The 14,814-nt window shown below is 34.9% G+C and overlaps 1 protein-coding gene across 1 annotated transcript in view; it reads left to right on the top strand.

The window, feature by feature from the left end:
* Positions 1 to 14,814, top strand: part of LOC117104696 (rho family-interacting cell polarization regulator 1-like) — a 44,623-nt gene that overhangs the window by 27,811 nt on the left and 1,998 nt on the right. The window contains exons 8-22 of the mRNA XM_033245579.1: positions 113 to 207; positions 921 to 1,028; positions 1,138 to 1,263; positions 1,688 to 1,777; positions 3,110 to 3,171; positions 4,782 to 4,890; positions 5,452 to 5,658; positions 5,954 to 6,084; positions 6,864 to 7,407; positions 7,788 to 7,920; positions 8,288 to 8,446; positions 9,187 to 9,336; positions 11,359 to 11,555; positions 11,974 to 12,057; positions 14,233 to 14,323. Coding sequence (XP_033101470.1) covers positions 113 to 207; positions 921 to 1,028; positions 1,138 to 1,263; positions 1,688 to 1,777; positions 3,110 to 3,171; positions 4,782 to 4,890; positions 5,452 to 5,658; positions 5,954 to 6,084; positions 6,864 to 7,407; positions 7,788 to 7,920; positions 8,288 to 8,446; positions 9,187 to 9,336; positions 11,359 to 11,555; positions 11,974 to 12,057; positions 14,233 to 14,323 — 2,286 coding nt within the window. The remainder of the gene's footprint in view (positions 1 to 112; positions 208 to 920; positions 1,029 to 1,137; positions 1,264 to 1,687; positions 1,778 to 3,109; positions 3,172 to 4,781; positions 4,891 to 5,451; positions 5,659 to 5,953; positions 6,085 to 6,863; positions 7,408 to 7,787; positions 7,921 to 8,287; positions 8,447 to 9,186; positions 9,337 to 11,358; positions 11,556 to 11,973; positions 12,058 to 14,232; positions 14,324 to 14,814) is intronic.

A 14,814-nucleotide genomic window follows, 5' to 3' on the forward strand; every position in this document is an offset into this window, starting at 1 on the left:
TTTATAGACTTTGAAAATAAAGTTATATTTTTACACTAGTCAAACCAAGACATTTTTTTTTGTTGGTACAAATTGATGTATACATATATAGTTTTTTGTGTTCTGGTATCAGGTGCTGTAAACATGGTTCGGGCATATTCTGATCACGCACGCAAAAAAAAAGAACCAGTAAATGAAGCAAAAAGTGGAGTTAAAGATTGTACACAGGTATACTGAAACCACTTCTTTTTAATGTTAAACCTTCTATGATCGGGTATTTTTTGGTAATTCCCTATCAAAAAAAGAATTGCGGGTCTATATATAGACCCCCAATTCTTTTTTTGATAGGAAATAATTACTCATTAAGTTTCTTATTTGTTTTTTTGTACTACTGTGTGTGAACTGAATTTCAGTTGTTGATAACTGATGTATGGTCAACTTATACCAATACCTTTGTATTTAACTATAATAATAATAATAATAATAATAATAATAATAATAATAATAATAATGTTACATTTATTTAGCACATATTACACATTGCCCCATATGCGCTTTACACAGAAATGATATAGGCCAACCGAGAAAATACAAATAACAATAAAATAATAGTAAAAAATAATAATCATATTAACAAGGATAACAATGAGGCTAAACTACTCCTATTCCTTAAACTAATTAATGGTTGGCCGTTTACTCCGAGGAACTTATCCGCCCTTTGTTCAGCTATTGGTTTTCTTGCTGCTGGGTGACCATAAACACCCCCGCAGCAGCCACTAAGATACATCTTAGACTATGATCATCAGACAATTACAATTACACTATATTGCATTCAGATGAACTAGATTCCCACAGGATTGTGTGCTTTGTACATTGAGGAGTGAAAAAGAAGGGTGTAGGGTTTACCAGATACAATTTAGTTCTTATATTTAATTATTCAGGCTCTTTGCTACATGGAGGCTGAATTGGAAGCTAATCTTGGTATGTTTCTGATCAAGATAGAAGGTATTGCAGGCTTTGCCAGAGTATGCAGAGGAGATGTATTTGAGGTATTAATTTTAATGTGAATAGAATAGCACAACAATATTTAAACTCTAGTTTATACTATTGATTTAAGATCAGGCAGTGTACGGGACTTTTATTTATATTGCTTTACAGATTACTTTTAAGTATGGTCAACAGAAGTGGAAATCAAAGTGTAAAGTGGAAAAAGACTTGAGTCAAAGCTGGGAGCATGATGATGTCGTCCTGTTTCCTCTTATAGGTGAATTCCTCACTGTAAAGGTATGCTCCTTATGGACGAAACATTTGATTGTTATACCTGTATTATAGCTTTGTTGGTATTTGTTAATATATATTTATTCTTTTAGGATCATATTTAATAGCTTTCAAGATTGTTTTTATATTAAATTATCAAGAATCTTGCCAATAAAGTTGATGTGTGTTTTGGAATTTTACTTTATTGATTTAATTATTCATACCAAGCAAGATTACCTTACTTCCACATGTATAATGACAACAGTGTTGGTAATCAATAAGAATGCTTTTTAATATAGATACAGTATTAATATTATTATCTTTGATGATATGAAGCTCAGATTGTTTCCACTGATTGGACAGTTTAAATTAAAGTTTCATAGCTTTGAATCGCAACCATCTTTTCTACTTTTAACCTAATATATGTAATTTATTGCATTTATGATCTTAGGTTACTGAAATCCGGGGTATTGGCAGGTCGAATGTGGTAATAGGTAATTTAGAATTTGATACATCTGACTTTTACCAAGCAGAATCTCAAGTAAGCCAACAGTTTTTACACAGTATTTTACAATACAATTTTTCCACTGTGCTCATTTGTAAAAATATGAAAAAGTATATGATCACAAAATGTGGCATATGTCTGATAGTCTTTTTGTGAATTGCATTGGTAATTTTTGTTTTTGACCTTTCCGCTAAGCCCCGCCCCTTCGATATTGTTGCTAAGGTCCCACAAAATGACAGTGTAAACACATACGCACTCATGTGTGTCTGTGAGACATGCTCATATTCCTGGCTGTGTTCTCATAGGTCAGAAGTTTGATTGAAACTCCAGAAAGTTCCATTGATTCTGGTGAGAATCGAACCTACATCATCAAGATTAATTACCGTAATTATCAGTAGCATAACGCCTCGGGAGGTGAATCCCTAGGCTCACAGTGCAAAGGCACCCCGGAGGGCCCTCCTACTAATAAGCAATACTCTTCCAACAAATCCCTAACATTATAGTCCAATAAAAGACACCCAATACTAGCAAATTAAAACAATATAATACCACATTTTTAGCTCACATAAGTCCTAAGTGGACTCACATGACAACACTTCTATTATACAATATCAGTTCCTGACCCAATATGCTCCACAGTCGGACTCCACTACAAATTGACATTTAAATACTCCATAATAATGAAGTAAAGGGATACGAAAATTCACAGAGAATTCAAATTAAGTTATAGTAATATAACACGCTACAGTATTGTTTGATACTCCACTGTGAAGAGACTCCTCATAATCGGCTACTAAAATACATGGGACCCTCAACACTGTGTCGTCCCGAGGCCCAGTGACTTGTTGTAATGCCACTTGGTACCATACAACTAGACCATTGAATTTTACTTAAATGAAACTTGTTTACTATAAACACCTTTATGTTTTATTGTATTATAAAGCGAAAGTCACAAAATTGTTTGAAAATACTGTTATAGGACACAGATAATGACCTTTCCAAAAAAAAATTATTATAATCAAACTACATACATACATACATTATTTTGTAATTTTAGTTAGAGTTATAACTTACCTGTGCCTGTAAATTTATATTGGCTTCAACAGTCTGAATATATAATGCTTACATCTGGTTTATTCACCATATAAAGCTGGAGTGAGGTGGTGGGCCTCCTCATAATTGTTTTATTGAAATAATGTATAAATTGTTTTACAAACATTTTCACATTTTTTTTTTCATAGTTTGTCTGTAAACTTATTATGTATGTGTACTGTCTTATTGTATTCATTGCCATAATTTGTTAAAGGAGTTTGCCAGAATAATGATTATTATCATAAACCAGGCTTGATTTTCATGTTTTTATTGCAGTCGCTAACAATTGATGTGAACGAGAATGGTACCATCAAAATGAACATGAATGTTACATGGTGGTAAGAATGTCAATGTTGTCTTGTATTGTTAATTGTATTAATTTTGTAATAAACTAAATATAATTTATAAACAAAATACAATATAAACACATAAAGAGATGAAACAACTATTTACAAACAAAATTCATTGAGCAAAAAAAGAAAAAAAAATAATAATATTATGCATTTAGGTGGAAAGAAAGTAAATGTTCTACTACAGACATTTTAAAACAGGACAGCAAATTTTAAAGTTAATTTGAAATCCAGAAAATGGATACAGTAAAAGTAGTGTCATTGAAAACGTGTTTGGCTCAAGGCCAGTGTGAACTGAAGTTGATTGCAGACTGACTGGATTACATTGGCAATGTAATTGAGGATGTTGTTCTCGATGTGAAGCAGCCCTGATCCAGTTATCATTTAAAAACGTTCAGGACATGTGTCTATGTTTCTGTTACCACATGCTGTGCGTTTTTTAGGTTTGTTTTTTGCGACTGGTGTAGATTGGCTTTATAAAGATAAAAAAATTTAATCTTCACGGCTGTTGTTGTTGTTGTTGTTGCTACCAGAACTTCAAAAGCATAACGGACGTGCAGGAAATTTTGTACATATAAACTAGAGGTGATTTAAAACAAACTATCGTTGCCCTTTTTTAAAATTGGACCACAGGGTGTCTCCCCCCCCCCTTCTACACCTACAAATCAAAACAGGGGCAGCAAGGACTGTACATTACTGCCATTACCACTAATAGGGCATGTTGCATGGATGGCTCAGTCGGTTAAGGATGTGTTCTAAAGTTCAAATCGCATCTTGATATTCAATTTTTTTTTCCAATTTTATTATTTTGTTCAATTTTAAGATATTTTAATTTTGTACATTCTAAATAATAATTTTTTTTGTACTAATAAACATTTTAAATTTTTAAAAATTTCCATCTCTTTCAAAAAACCCAATATCATAACTTGTGCCTGTACCACATTTAAGCATGGAGGAACTTGCAGACCGGGAAGCGGTCGCTCTTGTTGTCCATGGAATTTCATGACTTATACCAAACCTATTGCTGACAATTATAAGCATTTCAGTATTCCATAAGCCTATGACATAATAATAATATGTTAGATATATATAGCGCTTAACACCAACAAGGCCTCTAAGCGCTTCGCATTACTACCCCCGGTTATTGGATTAAACGCCTATGGAACACAAACTCAAGCTCCATGGGGGAGTATTCCATAAAGTTGCAGCAGCTACATCAGCGCATTTTGGCATTTAACCCTACCAGGTACCCATTTCTGGGTGGAGAGAAGCAATGCAGATAAGTGCCTTGCCCAGGGACACAAGTGAAATGCACAGCGAGGGATTGAAACCCCGACCATCCAGCTGTATGTTAGCTGACATTGATTCACTTTCATACTATAAAAACTCATTTAATATATATATATAGGTAAATATTAGGTGTTTGACTTGTCACTTTCTAAATTAAAGGAAACAAAACTTTTCTGTCATTGTGTCACTTGTGTAATTTCTATATGTTTGCTAATTTTTTTTTTGGACAATTTTGTCAACATGGTTTACCTTTAGGAATAGATTAGTTTACTGTTAAGTATAATTTTTAGTTTTTTTCATTATTACAGTCCTTTCCAAGCAACTGACGAGGAGCAAGTTCGCAGTCCAAAAGGATCTTACGGAAAAAGGGAACGGTCTTTCACAGAGTCATCTGGAGGACATCCATCTAGTACTAATGTAAGACATACAGGCAAAAACTAGAAATCCATTCACTAAAAAATGCTCATCTTTAAATTGTAACATCCATTTGGCCTATTAAGCATGAGATTTAAAAGAAACTTCTTTTATAAAAACTTATTATTACTCTTTCTAATGCTTGTTCTCTAGCGAAGGATTCATTTCAATTGACTTTTGTATATGGGAAACTATGTGACTGTGACATGTTTGATATGTCGAGTTTGTAAAAAAGAAACTCAGCCAACATTGGTTCTGAATTTTGGTAAAGATATACATGCCAGTTTTGCTTTTTTTATGCACTTTTCTTATACACAGACATTTGGTTCATATTTTTAATGGAAAGTAGGTTGGGGAAAAAAATCATTTACATGAAAATAAAATAATAATTTACCAGTAAATAGTAAAAACCACAAGAGCAGTAGCCCCCACTTGAAAAGAAAGACACTTGTAGTAATATGCAATTATTAGTGAATGGCCACTGTTACTCCCATCGAATACAAATCATATGCCACAACACCTACAAACACTTTCTATAAGTGATTATATTGTATTACCTTTCAGCAGCGTTCTCTTAGTATGGAAGAAAGAGTGATATCTCAAGGCACTAACAGGCCTAAATCACGGCATTTTGACATGCACACAGCACCAATATTAACGTTAGAGGAAGCTTTGCATAATGTGTGTAGGCTTCTGGAGATCTTAAATGGACAATACATGGAACTGAAGGATTTGGATATGCAAGTCAGCAACCTAGATACCATCCTGAAGGTACCTTATTCCTTTCAATATGCTTAATATTTGGTTGGACTGCATTTATTGTTTTTTTCTCTGGTACTTTTTTTTATTTGTAATAATGGATTGTAAGATGCGAGCTACTTCTGTTACTATATTTTTTCTAGTTCCAGCAAATATGCTTAATGGCACAATATAATACATTAAAAATAGTAGCTGTCTGAGTGTTTAATTGATTATTTTCTTGGAAAAAAACACAACTTGTCATTTTAAAGTTTTAAAGGTAAATAAATGAATAGGTAAACTATGAAATCATCTTTATTCAATGTAGAAGAAGACAGAGGACATAAAGATTGAAAAAGAGTCTAGCATGTCAATCAAGAATGCCCTAGATAGTTTTGATTTCCTTGATGACATTGATGAAGGGTCAAGTGACCCTTATGACGTGGATAGCAGTGATGAGTGAGTATAAAGCTGTTCCCATAGTTATAACAGAAAAGACTGTGTGTCTAAAAAAAAGCACGATTAATAAGGATTCTTACATAATTTCTATATTAAGTCTAAACAAATTATTTTTAAATACTATCAAATTCATGAAAATCTATACCTGATTAAATTACCAATATTACTATTATTAGCATTTTCTTTATTATTATTTTCATTGTTATATTTACTTATCAATTTGTTATTATATTTTGTAAGCTGATATTAGACATACAGATTGACAAAAAAATTTATTTACTTAAAAATTTGTCAATTTATTACATTTTGTAAGCTGATATTAGACATACAGTACATGCCTTTCTATGTTTTGGTTGCTCATTGGCTAACCTAGAACTCACTAATGATAGTTCAGTGTTTTCATCATATCTATGGCAAGTACCAACCTTTGACATTTTGACTGCTGACAAAAATATACAAACCATCAACAGAGAGGAAGGGTGGACATGAAGTTTCCCATATCTACAATGACTTAATCAACGAGGGTGCCACCTGTCAGCTAGAAAAGGGGGAAAATGTGGGTGTAAAACATAATCTAAGTGACAACCATACCCAATCTACAGATTGTTGTCATTAGCATACTCTAATCAAGGCTAGCAGATGAGCAATTAAAACATTTTTTTCTTACAATAAGAATTAAATTAATTATTTATTGTTATTATTACTATTGTTATTCATCTGTTTATTTGTAGGCGCAACACTCATGTTGATTATTTTTCTATTGTATTTTTTTCTGACAGCAGTATTAATGAAGAATCACCAGAATCTGCAGTTGAGACAGAGATGAACAACAGTGATGAAATAACCAAATTAGAATGCAATAAAAGCAACATTAATGAGACAGATGCCAGTCTACTAAACAAACAAAACTCTTTAACAGACTCAAATGACAAAGATAATAAACAAAATAAAATTGATAAAAATAGAAATAGTTGCCACTCTACCAATATTCATACGAATCATGCTGATATTACTAGCAATGGAACTGGAAAGGAGGATTTTCCACTTCCTATGGACAAAACAAACAAACTATCTGCTTGGAGTGGACAACGAGAGAGTTTATTCATGGAATTTATGGAGAAACGTGATAGTTGGCTTTTTGATGGTAATTTTCGAGCTAGTCGGCTTTTTGAAATGTCTGAACAACGTGAATGTCGGTTGATTGATGCATGCGATGATGCTATTGGCAAATCAAGTATGAGCTTAGCTTACCTGACCACCGGAGATGATGGCATTGACCAAACTCTTGTGCAACATCTCCAGTTCATTGAATACTTATTAACAGTAAGTGTCTTAAATTTTGCTATACATGTCATCATTCCTTATGATGACATAATTAATGTCGAAATATTGAATCCCAACATGATGATGTGCATTTCGATACTTGGAGTATGTATTATACTATCCTATTTTGCTGCCAAAGATAATAGTATTAGAAGAAAATTTTCTAATTATTTATTATTCAGTGACTCAGTATAAAACAAATACATTATGTACGTAAACTATCATTGGGAATTATTTATGCACTAAAGTGTCTTTTTATATGTACTATAATTTGTAACATCAGTGCTTTATATATATTTATACAATAAACCTTTTTTTCTTGTTCAAACTAAAACTAAAAATATTATTAAGTCTATTTCTTTATAAAATTCTTTTCATAGCATCTTGGTGCATTTGGCCCTTTGAAAGTCAAAGAAACGATAGCCTTGGAGAAACTGCAGAAGCAAGCCAGTATTCTGTTACAACTTAACACTTTAGTTGATAAAAAGACCAAGGTTTCAACACCAGAAGATGGTAAATGGAATATAAATTAGAAAGTTTATATTAAAAGAAATGAAATTTCACATTGGAGTTGTTAAGCTTAGAGGTTAAGATGCTTTCCTTCTAATCCCAGGATTCTGGGTTCAATTCCTTTTGACTTTTTCTCATGACTAAAAAATAACTGTCTTAAAGAGACCATGTTTATAAAGCATTCTCCATCCTGTAATTGGTGAGTTACTTGCTGCTGGATGCGAATGAAATAAAACAAAATACAAAGAACCTGTCAAGTGGGCTAAGCTGCTTATTCAAATTTGGGGTGTTCAAAAAAAATGTTTTCATTTTTTTCTGACTTGTGTTGATATGAAGTTTTTATTATAGTACTGTATTATTCTTTTTGTAGTGTATCCTGATTTGAAGTTAAACCCAGACCTTGTTTCCTTCTGGGAATGCTGCTCTGAGAAAGAGGTATTGTACGTGAACACAGATTCTTTTCTCCTACATCTTGATGTTAAGTTTGGTGCTAAACTACGAACCAATCACCCTGACATTGCTGATAGAGGTGAGTTTTGTCCTCCATTAAAAAAGTGTAAATTTATCATTTAACACATTTATTTATATAATTATTTATACATAATTCAATATTACCTCCGCCAACAAGGTTATGTATTCACCGCTGTCTATCAGTGTAGTGTATGGCAGTTTGTGTTGAATGATCAGGGATATATATGAACATGCATGTTTTATGATTCCATCATTGTTATTTTGTAGCATATTTCTCTATTCACTATTGTTTTCTTCAATTTAACCTGCTTTAAATTAATCATCTATTCATTGCTGCGAAGCAGCCAATTCATATTCTTGACAGCAATTTGACCTCTGAAAGGTCATTGTTTGTCAAAAAACGAGTGCTTGAAACGACTGAAAAGCGGAGTTTCCTTCTTTCGTTTTGCCGGGTAAAATCAATTACTTTAGGCGACGTTTGTAGACTAACCTACTCGTACCAACGTCCGCATGTCGCGCTAGCCTTATCCTACTCTAGGCCTAGACTAGCTAGGATGGTAATAAATAATTTTGTTCGAAGAACATTTATATGCAGTTGTACTTCGCAGCACTTCACTTGCAATTTGCAATTTCTAGTTTATATATTTTATAGACCCTGCTGAAACATGTTTGTTTGTTAGACAGGCTAGAGCAAATTAAACCTCAGGCTTATGCCTGACATGAGTATAGTACACTCATGTAACACTACAGTATAGTGTTGTGATTGGCTAAAATAAATGTTTATTTGCTTTATTATAGTGTTCCAGAACCTAACCCAACAGATTATAGAAAGGCCTGTGAACTTGCTGAACCCCAAGACGGTTATGACACTGTTTCAGTATGTCTCATTTTTCATGGAAGATGAAAGAAAAAACCCAGAGAAATATGTAGCAGACATTACTAATGAATGTATGTATATTTGTTGGGAAAAGATATTTTTATTGTTGTTGGTCCCTATGCAACCTGCCTGTATGCACTAACAACCTATGAATGTATTATTATTATATGAATGTGGGTGTTCATGTATAGATGTGACACTGAGCTTAACAAATGGTACACATTTTGGTACTGAATTTCAGCATATATGTCTAATGCATCATTAATCATAATATTATATGTAGTTAGAGTTTTAGTTAATTTTAAAATTGTACTGATAAAATGAAAGTAATACCCGATTCACACGTACAAAAATCTTACCAAATGTAACAAAATGTAACCAAAAGTAACATTTTACGGCACGTGTGAAAGTACCTCCGTGTAATATCCTTGTAAAATCTCGGAACGTCTCGGTAAACTTTACCAGCCTCGCTGAGGCTGGTAAAGCTCCCGAGATGTAGCATGGATGAATCTGCGCATGCGAAGGGATTTCAACACAACAACAATCTACTGTGTTTCACGGGGGTCTTTGAATTTTCTTCCCGGTCTGCAGACGATTCTGATCCACTAGAAATAGATAGGCCTAGTTTTTCTCAATGATGAATGAATTACCCTTGTTATTGATGTTAATTAGTTATGGTAGAAGAAGAAGATATACATAAAATGAACGTCGGGATGGTGTTAGTACTATTACTAGTATTATCAAGAGTCGACAGAAACGTTGGAAGCTATGCCTACTTTAGTAGTAGTAGTAGTTTACAGCAGTTGTTAAGGGCATTGATTGCTTCGAATGTTTACAGTGATGGTGAGTTCAACAGTCCATCTGTGACAGTGGTTCTCAACTAGGCCTAGGCTAGACCTATATCGCAGTAGGGGAAAAATGATTCATTGAATAGACACTGAGTAAATTTTACACGACCTTGGCATTACCTTACAAACGCATGTGAATGCTTTTTATCTCAGTAGGAATAACTCGGGAGATCGCTCGGTTACAATTTGTTACTTTTTGTTAAATTTAACTTCACGTGTGAATCGGGTATTAGACATGTTTGTGTTTGTCAGATCTAAATTGATTTAGTGACAGAAACTTTCTCCTGCTTGATGTGTTCACTAGATTTTTCAAATTACTATACTGGGGTGCTATTTTTTGTTGTATGCAAATTACTGGTCTTCCTCCAATTAAAGACCACTTTTGGGACCAGGGTTTCCATGGTCTTTAGTAGCTTTGGTCTCTTGAGGTGGTCTATAATTGGAGGGAGACCTGTAGTTGATTGCTGGCAGCAAGCCATCTAGAAAAAATTACAATGAATAGAAGCTCAAAAATGTGTATACATTGGCCCATGTGCACTATAACGAACCCAGTACAACCTTTGAGACGAAAAGGGGTTCCCCGGTGTACTGGAAAAGACAGCCCCTGTAGTAGACGACGAGAGTTGCTGGTACCGGGTAGCACAGACACGAAGGGACGAGGAAAGTCATTGATCGAGTTCCTAGTCCACATATGAAGCGCCCTGAGCATCTTACATTAGATGGATATGTGCGCTATATAAAACTACACTATTATTATTATTATTAAAAATGATACAGTGCAAATGTCTTCTTCGTACCTATACCTATATTTTCTATTTTTGTTGCATTTTAGTGCCAGTAGTACCACCAAATTAAAATGGAAACTTTGGGACTGAATATACACTATCACACCATGTTTGAAACTGCAGTATTAGGGGTCATTATAAAACAAAAATAATTTGTTTTGCGATATTTCATCACATTTATTTAGGTCAGGCTAATCTCAAAAGTGGCAGACTCTCCAAGTACATTATGTTTGTTGAACTTATGTCAAATACAACAACCTCACTGGCTTCCAGTCAAAAAGCTGGTGGTGCTCTAGATCAAGCTCACCATGGGTGTTAATGTCCTGTATGTGAAGCTATCTGTTTGGGCTGCCTTCTATGATTGAGCATAGAAACAATTATTAATAGTTATCAAGGAAAACAAGGTTGGCTCATCTAAACTTAGCTTTCATTTCTTTTTGTAATTTTTGTTCTCTTACAGATGAGCTGACAGCAAACCTGCATCCTGCAAATCCAGATCTTCCAAAGGTGCTTAAGAAGCTTCCAAAAGGGGTCTTGCTTCCTGCTGGTAACCTCCAAGCTCTTGGTATACTGCTCCTGGAGAGTAGTGCCACATTTCAGACAGGTGTTCGAATGTATTTAGAATCAATTAATCAGAATGATCAGATCAGGCAAAAGGTATTTAGTTGGTGAAATTGTTGGTTAATGTTAATTAATTTGTCACTCCAAAATATCAAAGCTCTGAGAGCCTACAGGCTCAGTGAATACACTTAAGTTGTATAGGTATAATGTATTGTATTGTGTTGTAAATCAGTTCAACTGACGTTACCAGCATGTTTGAACATAAATTCGGATGTATCCAGTATATTTAGACTTGCATCATAGAAATTGTCTTGCTGAAAATTTTATGTGATATAAACTTATATTGAAAGGGTTATATGGTTACAGTACTCACTCAATTACAGCAGTTTTAGAATATATGTATTTCCATAGAACTAAAGTGTGAACTAACCAAACAATTGCAGCAGGTCATGCTAGAGCGATTTTAAATATTTTATTGCCATGTTTTGCTTTTTAAATTTCTGATGTCCATTAGGCAATCAACATATTCCTTGAATGCCTTGAAGAGAGAGACCAATCCATGAGGCAAGCTGGATGTGCTGCACTTGCTGCCATGAAGGTAAACACTGTCCGGACTATCAAATTTTATTTGATAAAGACTTGTAACATACCTAAATATGGTCCTGATGACATCACATCATGACCATATAGAGGCATTTCATGAATGCATATTAATAATAATGATTGGTATGTGGACTATTGTGAACAAAAAAAGTGATAATCTGGACAGAGCATTAGGTAATCAGCATTATCATATTGGGTAGCAGACATATTGTCAATATGATGATTTGTAGCTGCATACAGACGGGTGAAATATTTTCTCTGTCTAAATTTTGCATACCGTACTCGCACCAATAAGCGCCCGGGCGCTTAAAAATTTTTTTGCCATTTTTCAGGGGTGCTTATTCAAATGGGGCGCTTATGAAAACCGAGTGGAAATTAAGGGGGCACTTATGAAAATATATGAAAATTGGGGGTTATTCTGGGAACTTGGAAAGTTTATGAGCGATTTTTTAATGAAAAAATTTATATAAGGACATCTGAAAACCGAAGATTACGAATGGTTCTGGTGCAGAAAAGATAATCGTCCAGAGAGCATGGCTCGTGACCAGAATTCTGTGAGTTTCAACAGCAGATGAAATTAGTGGTGGTGTTGGTGGTTTAGGTGTATGAGCTTGTTGGCCATCTCCCGATTGAGATTAGCAGGATCGTTGCAGGGCTTCTTGCAAACTTAGATGAAAATGTGCTAAAGGTGCAAATTGTCGGGAAAAGAAAAAAAGAAGTAGACAGATGTAAGAAGAGGAAAGTTGGAAAGTTACTGTCCAGGGAGCTCTCACCTGTCCAGGATAAAATATCCTCATTTTGATATTGACATAAGAAAATGTGAATCCACTCCGCAGCTCAAATCATGCCAACCACAGTCTCGGGATTAGTTAGATTATCGTTTGCTAAAAAAAAATCAATCACAAGATATATTGTTTTAAAAAATGAATAAACACCGAGGGGCACTTATTCAAACGGGACGCTTAAGACAATTTTCACGTTAGGAGGGGGCGCTTATTCAAACGGGCGTTTATTCGCTTTTGGCCAGACCTTTACACATCATCATTTCTACAGAATTAGGCTGTAGACACACGCTCCCGCTGGGAGTACTTATATATTATGTACATTATTCACGATAGACTACTCATGAGATTAAGTAGAATAATATTGTAAAACCACTTACTTGTAGTGGATTGAGCCATTGATTCATCATTGGCACTAGGTGGAGGCTTGGTTGCTAGATTGCTGATCCTATCTGCGACTAAGTCTGGTCGAGTCAAACCCTGTCCCAAGAGACATTTTATTTTACAAATAAATATGTTAAAAAAATAAGTAAATAAAAAATTGATCATTTTCATGGAACTAAATTGTAAGAGAGTCTGTCCTGCATGGTAGCCCATTATAGTTGCAATATTGTCAATATGATGACAGGGGCAGCTGGGCAAGAAGAAAAAGAAGAGTACACGCACCTTTCCACAATTATAAAAGAGTCTGTCCTGCATGGTAGCCCATTATAGTTGTAATATTGTCAATATGATGACAGCAGCAGCTGGGCAAGAAGAAAAAGAAGAGTACACGCACCTTTTCACATGTCATTGTCATCACTGAGAAAAAAAATAGGCTCCCAGCGGGAGCGTGTGTCTACAGCCTAATTCTATAGAAACGATGATGTGGAAAAGGATTAATGATTTAATGGTTTTACATGTGGGTGTGTTGACTCTCATGTATAATTGCCTATTCATTGTATACACTACAGTACACCATGGTATTTCCTGTTAATAGATATATTACAGAGATAGTGATATCCTTATCCTGTTACCAGGACAACTCTTCCTGTTACTAACCACACATACTGTACCTATTTTAGATATCCACCTACACATGACCTCCACTGGGGCAGGGGAGGGGGCAGTGGACACAAAAACAACTCATAAATGATGATTTTAGAATGTCTATGCATGATTTCAAAATGTCTTAAGTTAAATGTATCATCCATGCATAATGGCGTAATGCTGGGTCCAGGGGCCCTGTGGCTGTCTGATTTCCATTGAGGAATTTTAGGTGTGCCTCAGCCCCACGATGGTTGGGGCTGAGGTAAGAAAAGTTATGATTATGGCTCCTCTAGATGGCCTCTGAATCCATACTATTTAGGAAGCTGGTACGATATTAAAGAATTACTTTCCTTATGCAGGCATCAGAGGCGCTTGATCAGCTTGTGTACCTTTTAAGATGTGATGTTGATGATGTCAAAACAACTGCCAAAGAAGCCTTAGAAGCATTTGGTAAGTCTTTGATCAAACTTATTTTGGAAGCGTTTGGCACAGCGGTTGAAACTTAACCTCATGGTCTGGGGTTTAAAACTCTCGCTGTGCAAGTCGCATGTGTCCTTGGGCAAGACACTTTTTCTGCATTTTTCTCTACCCAGGAGTATAAATATGCTGGGAAGGTATCGGACTGGCTGTGAGTAGTGGCGATCCCCTCAAAGCATTGCACAGTCGACTGTTACCCCTTATTTGAGCAGTGGCAGTGCAATGGGGGAGGGGGACAAAAAGGCATTTTCCCAAAAAAGTTGTCTTTTCCCAGTGTGCCCCGACAACCCACAAAAAGATTAAAAACCACAATTCGTGAGGGAGAAAAAAAAATTATATGTATTTTCTATCTATCTATAAAATAAGCCTATGAAACCCCTAAATTGTAATATTTTTCATTTCGAAACATTTTAATCGATCCCAGCACACTTTGCTCTCATCGGGGACTTCCCCCTCTCCCCCCC

The sequence above is a fragment of the Anneissia japonica genome, unplaced genomic scaffold (assembly GCF_011630105.1).
Source record: "Anneissia japonica isolate Jap-2015-1 unplaced genomic scaffold, ASM1163010v1 scaffold287712_len2945570_cov188, whole genome shotgun sequence".
NCBI lineage: Eukaryota > Metazoa > Echinodermata > Crinoidea > Comatulida > Comatulidae > Anneissia > Anneissia japonica.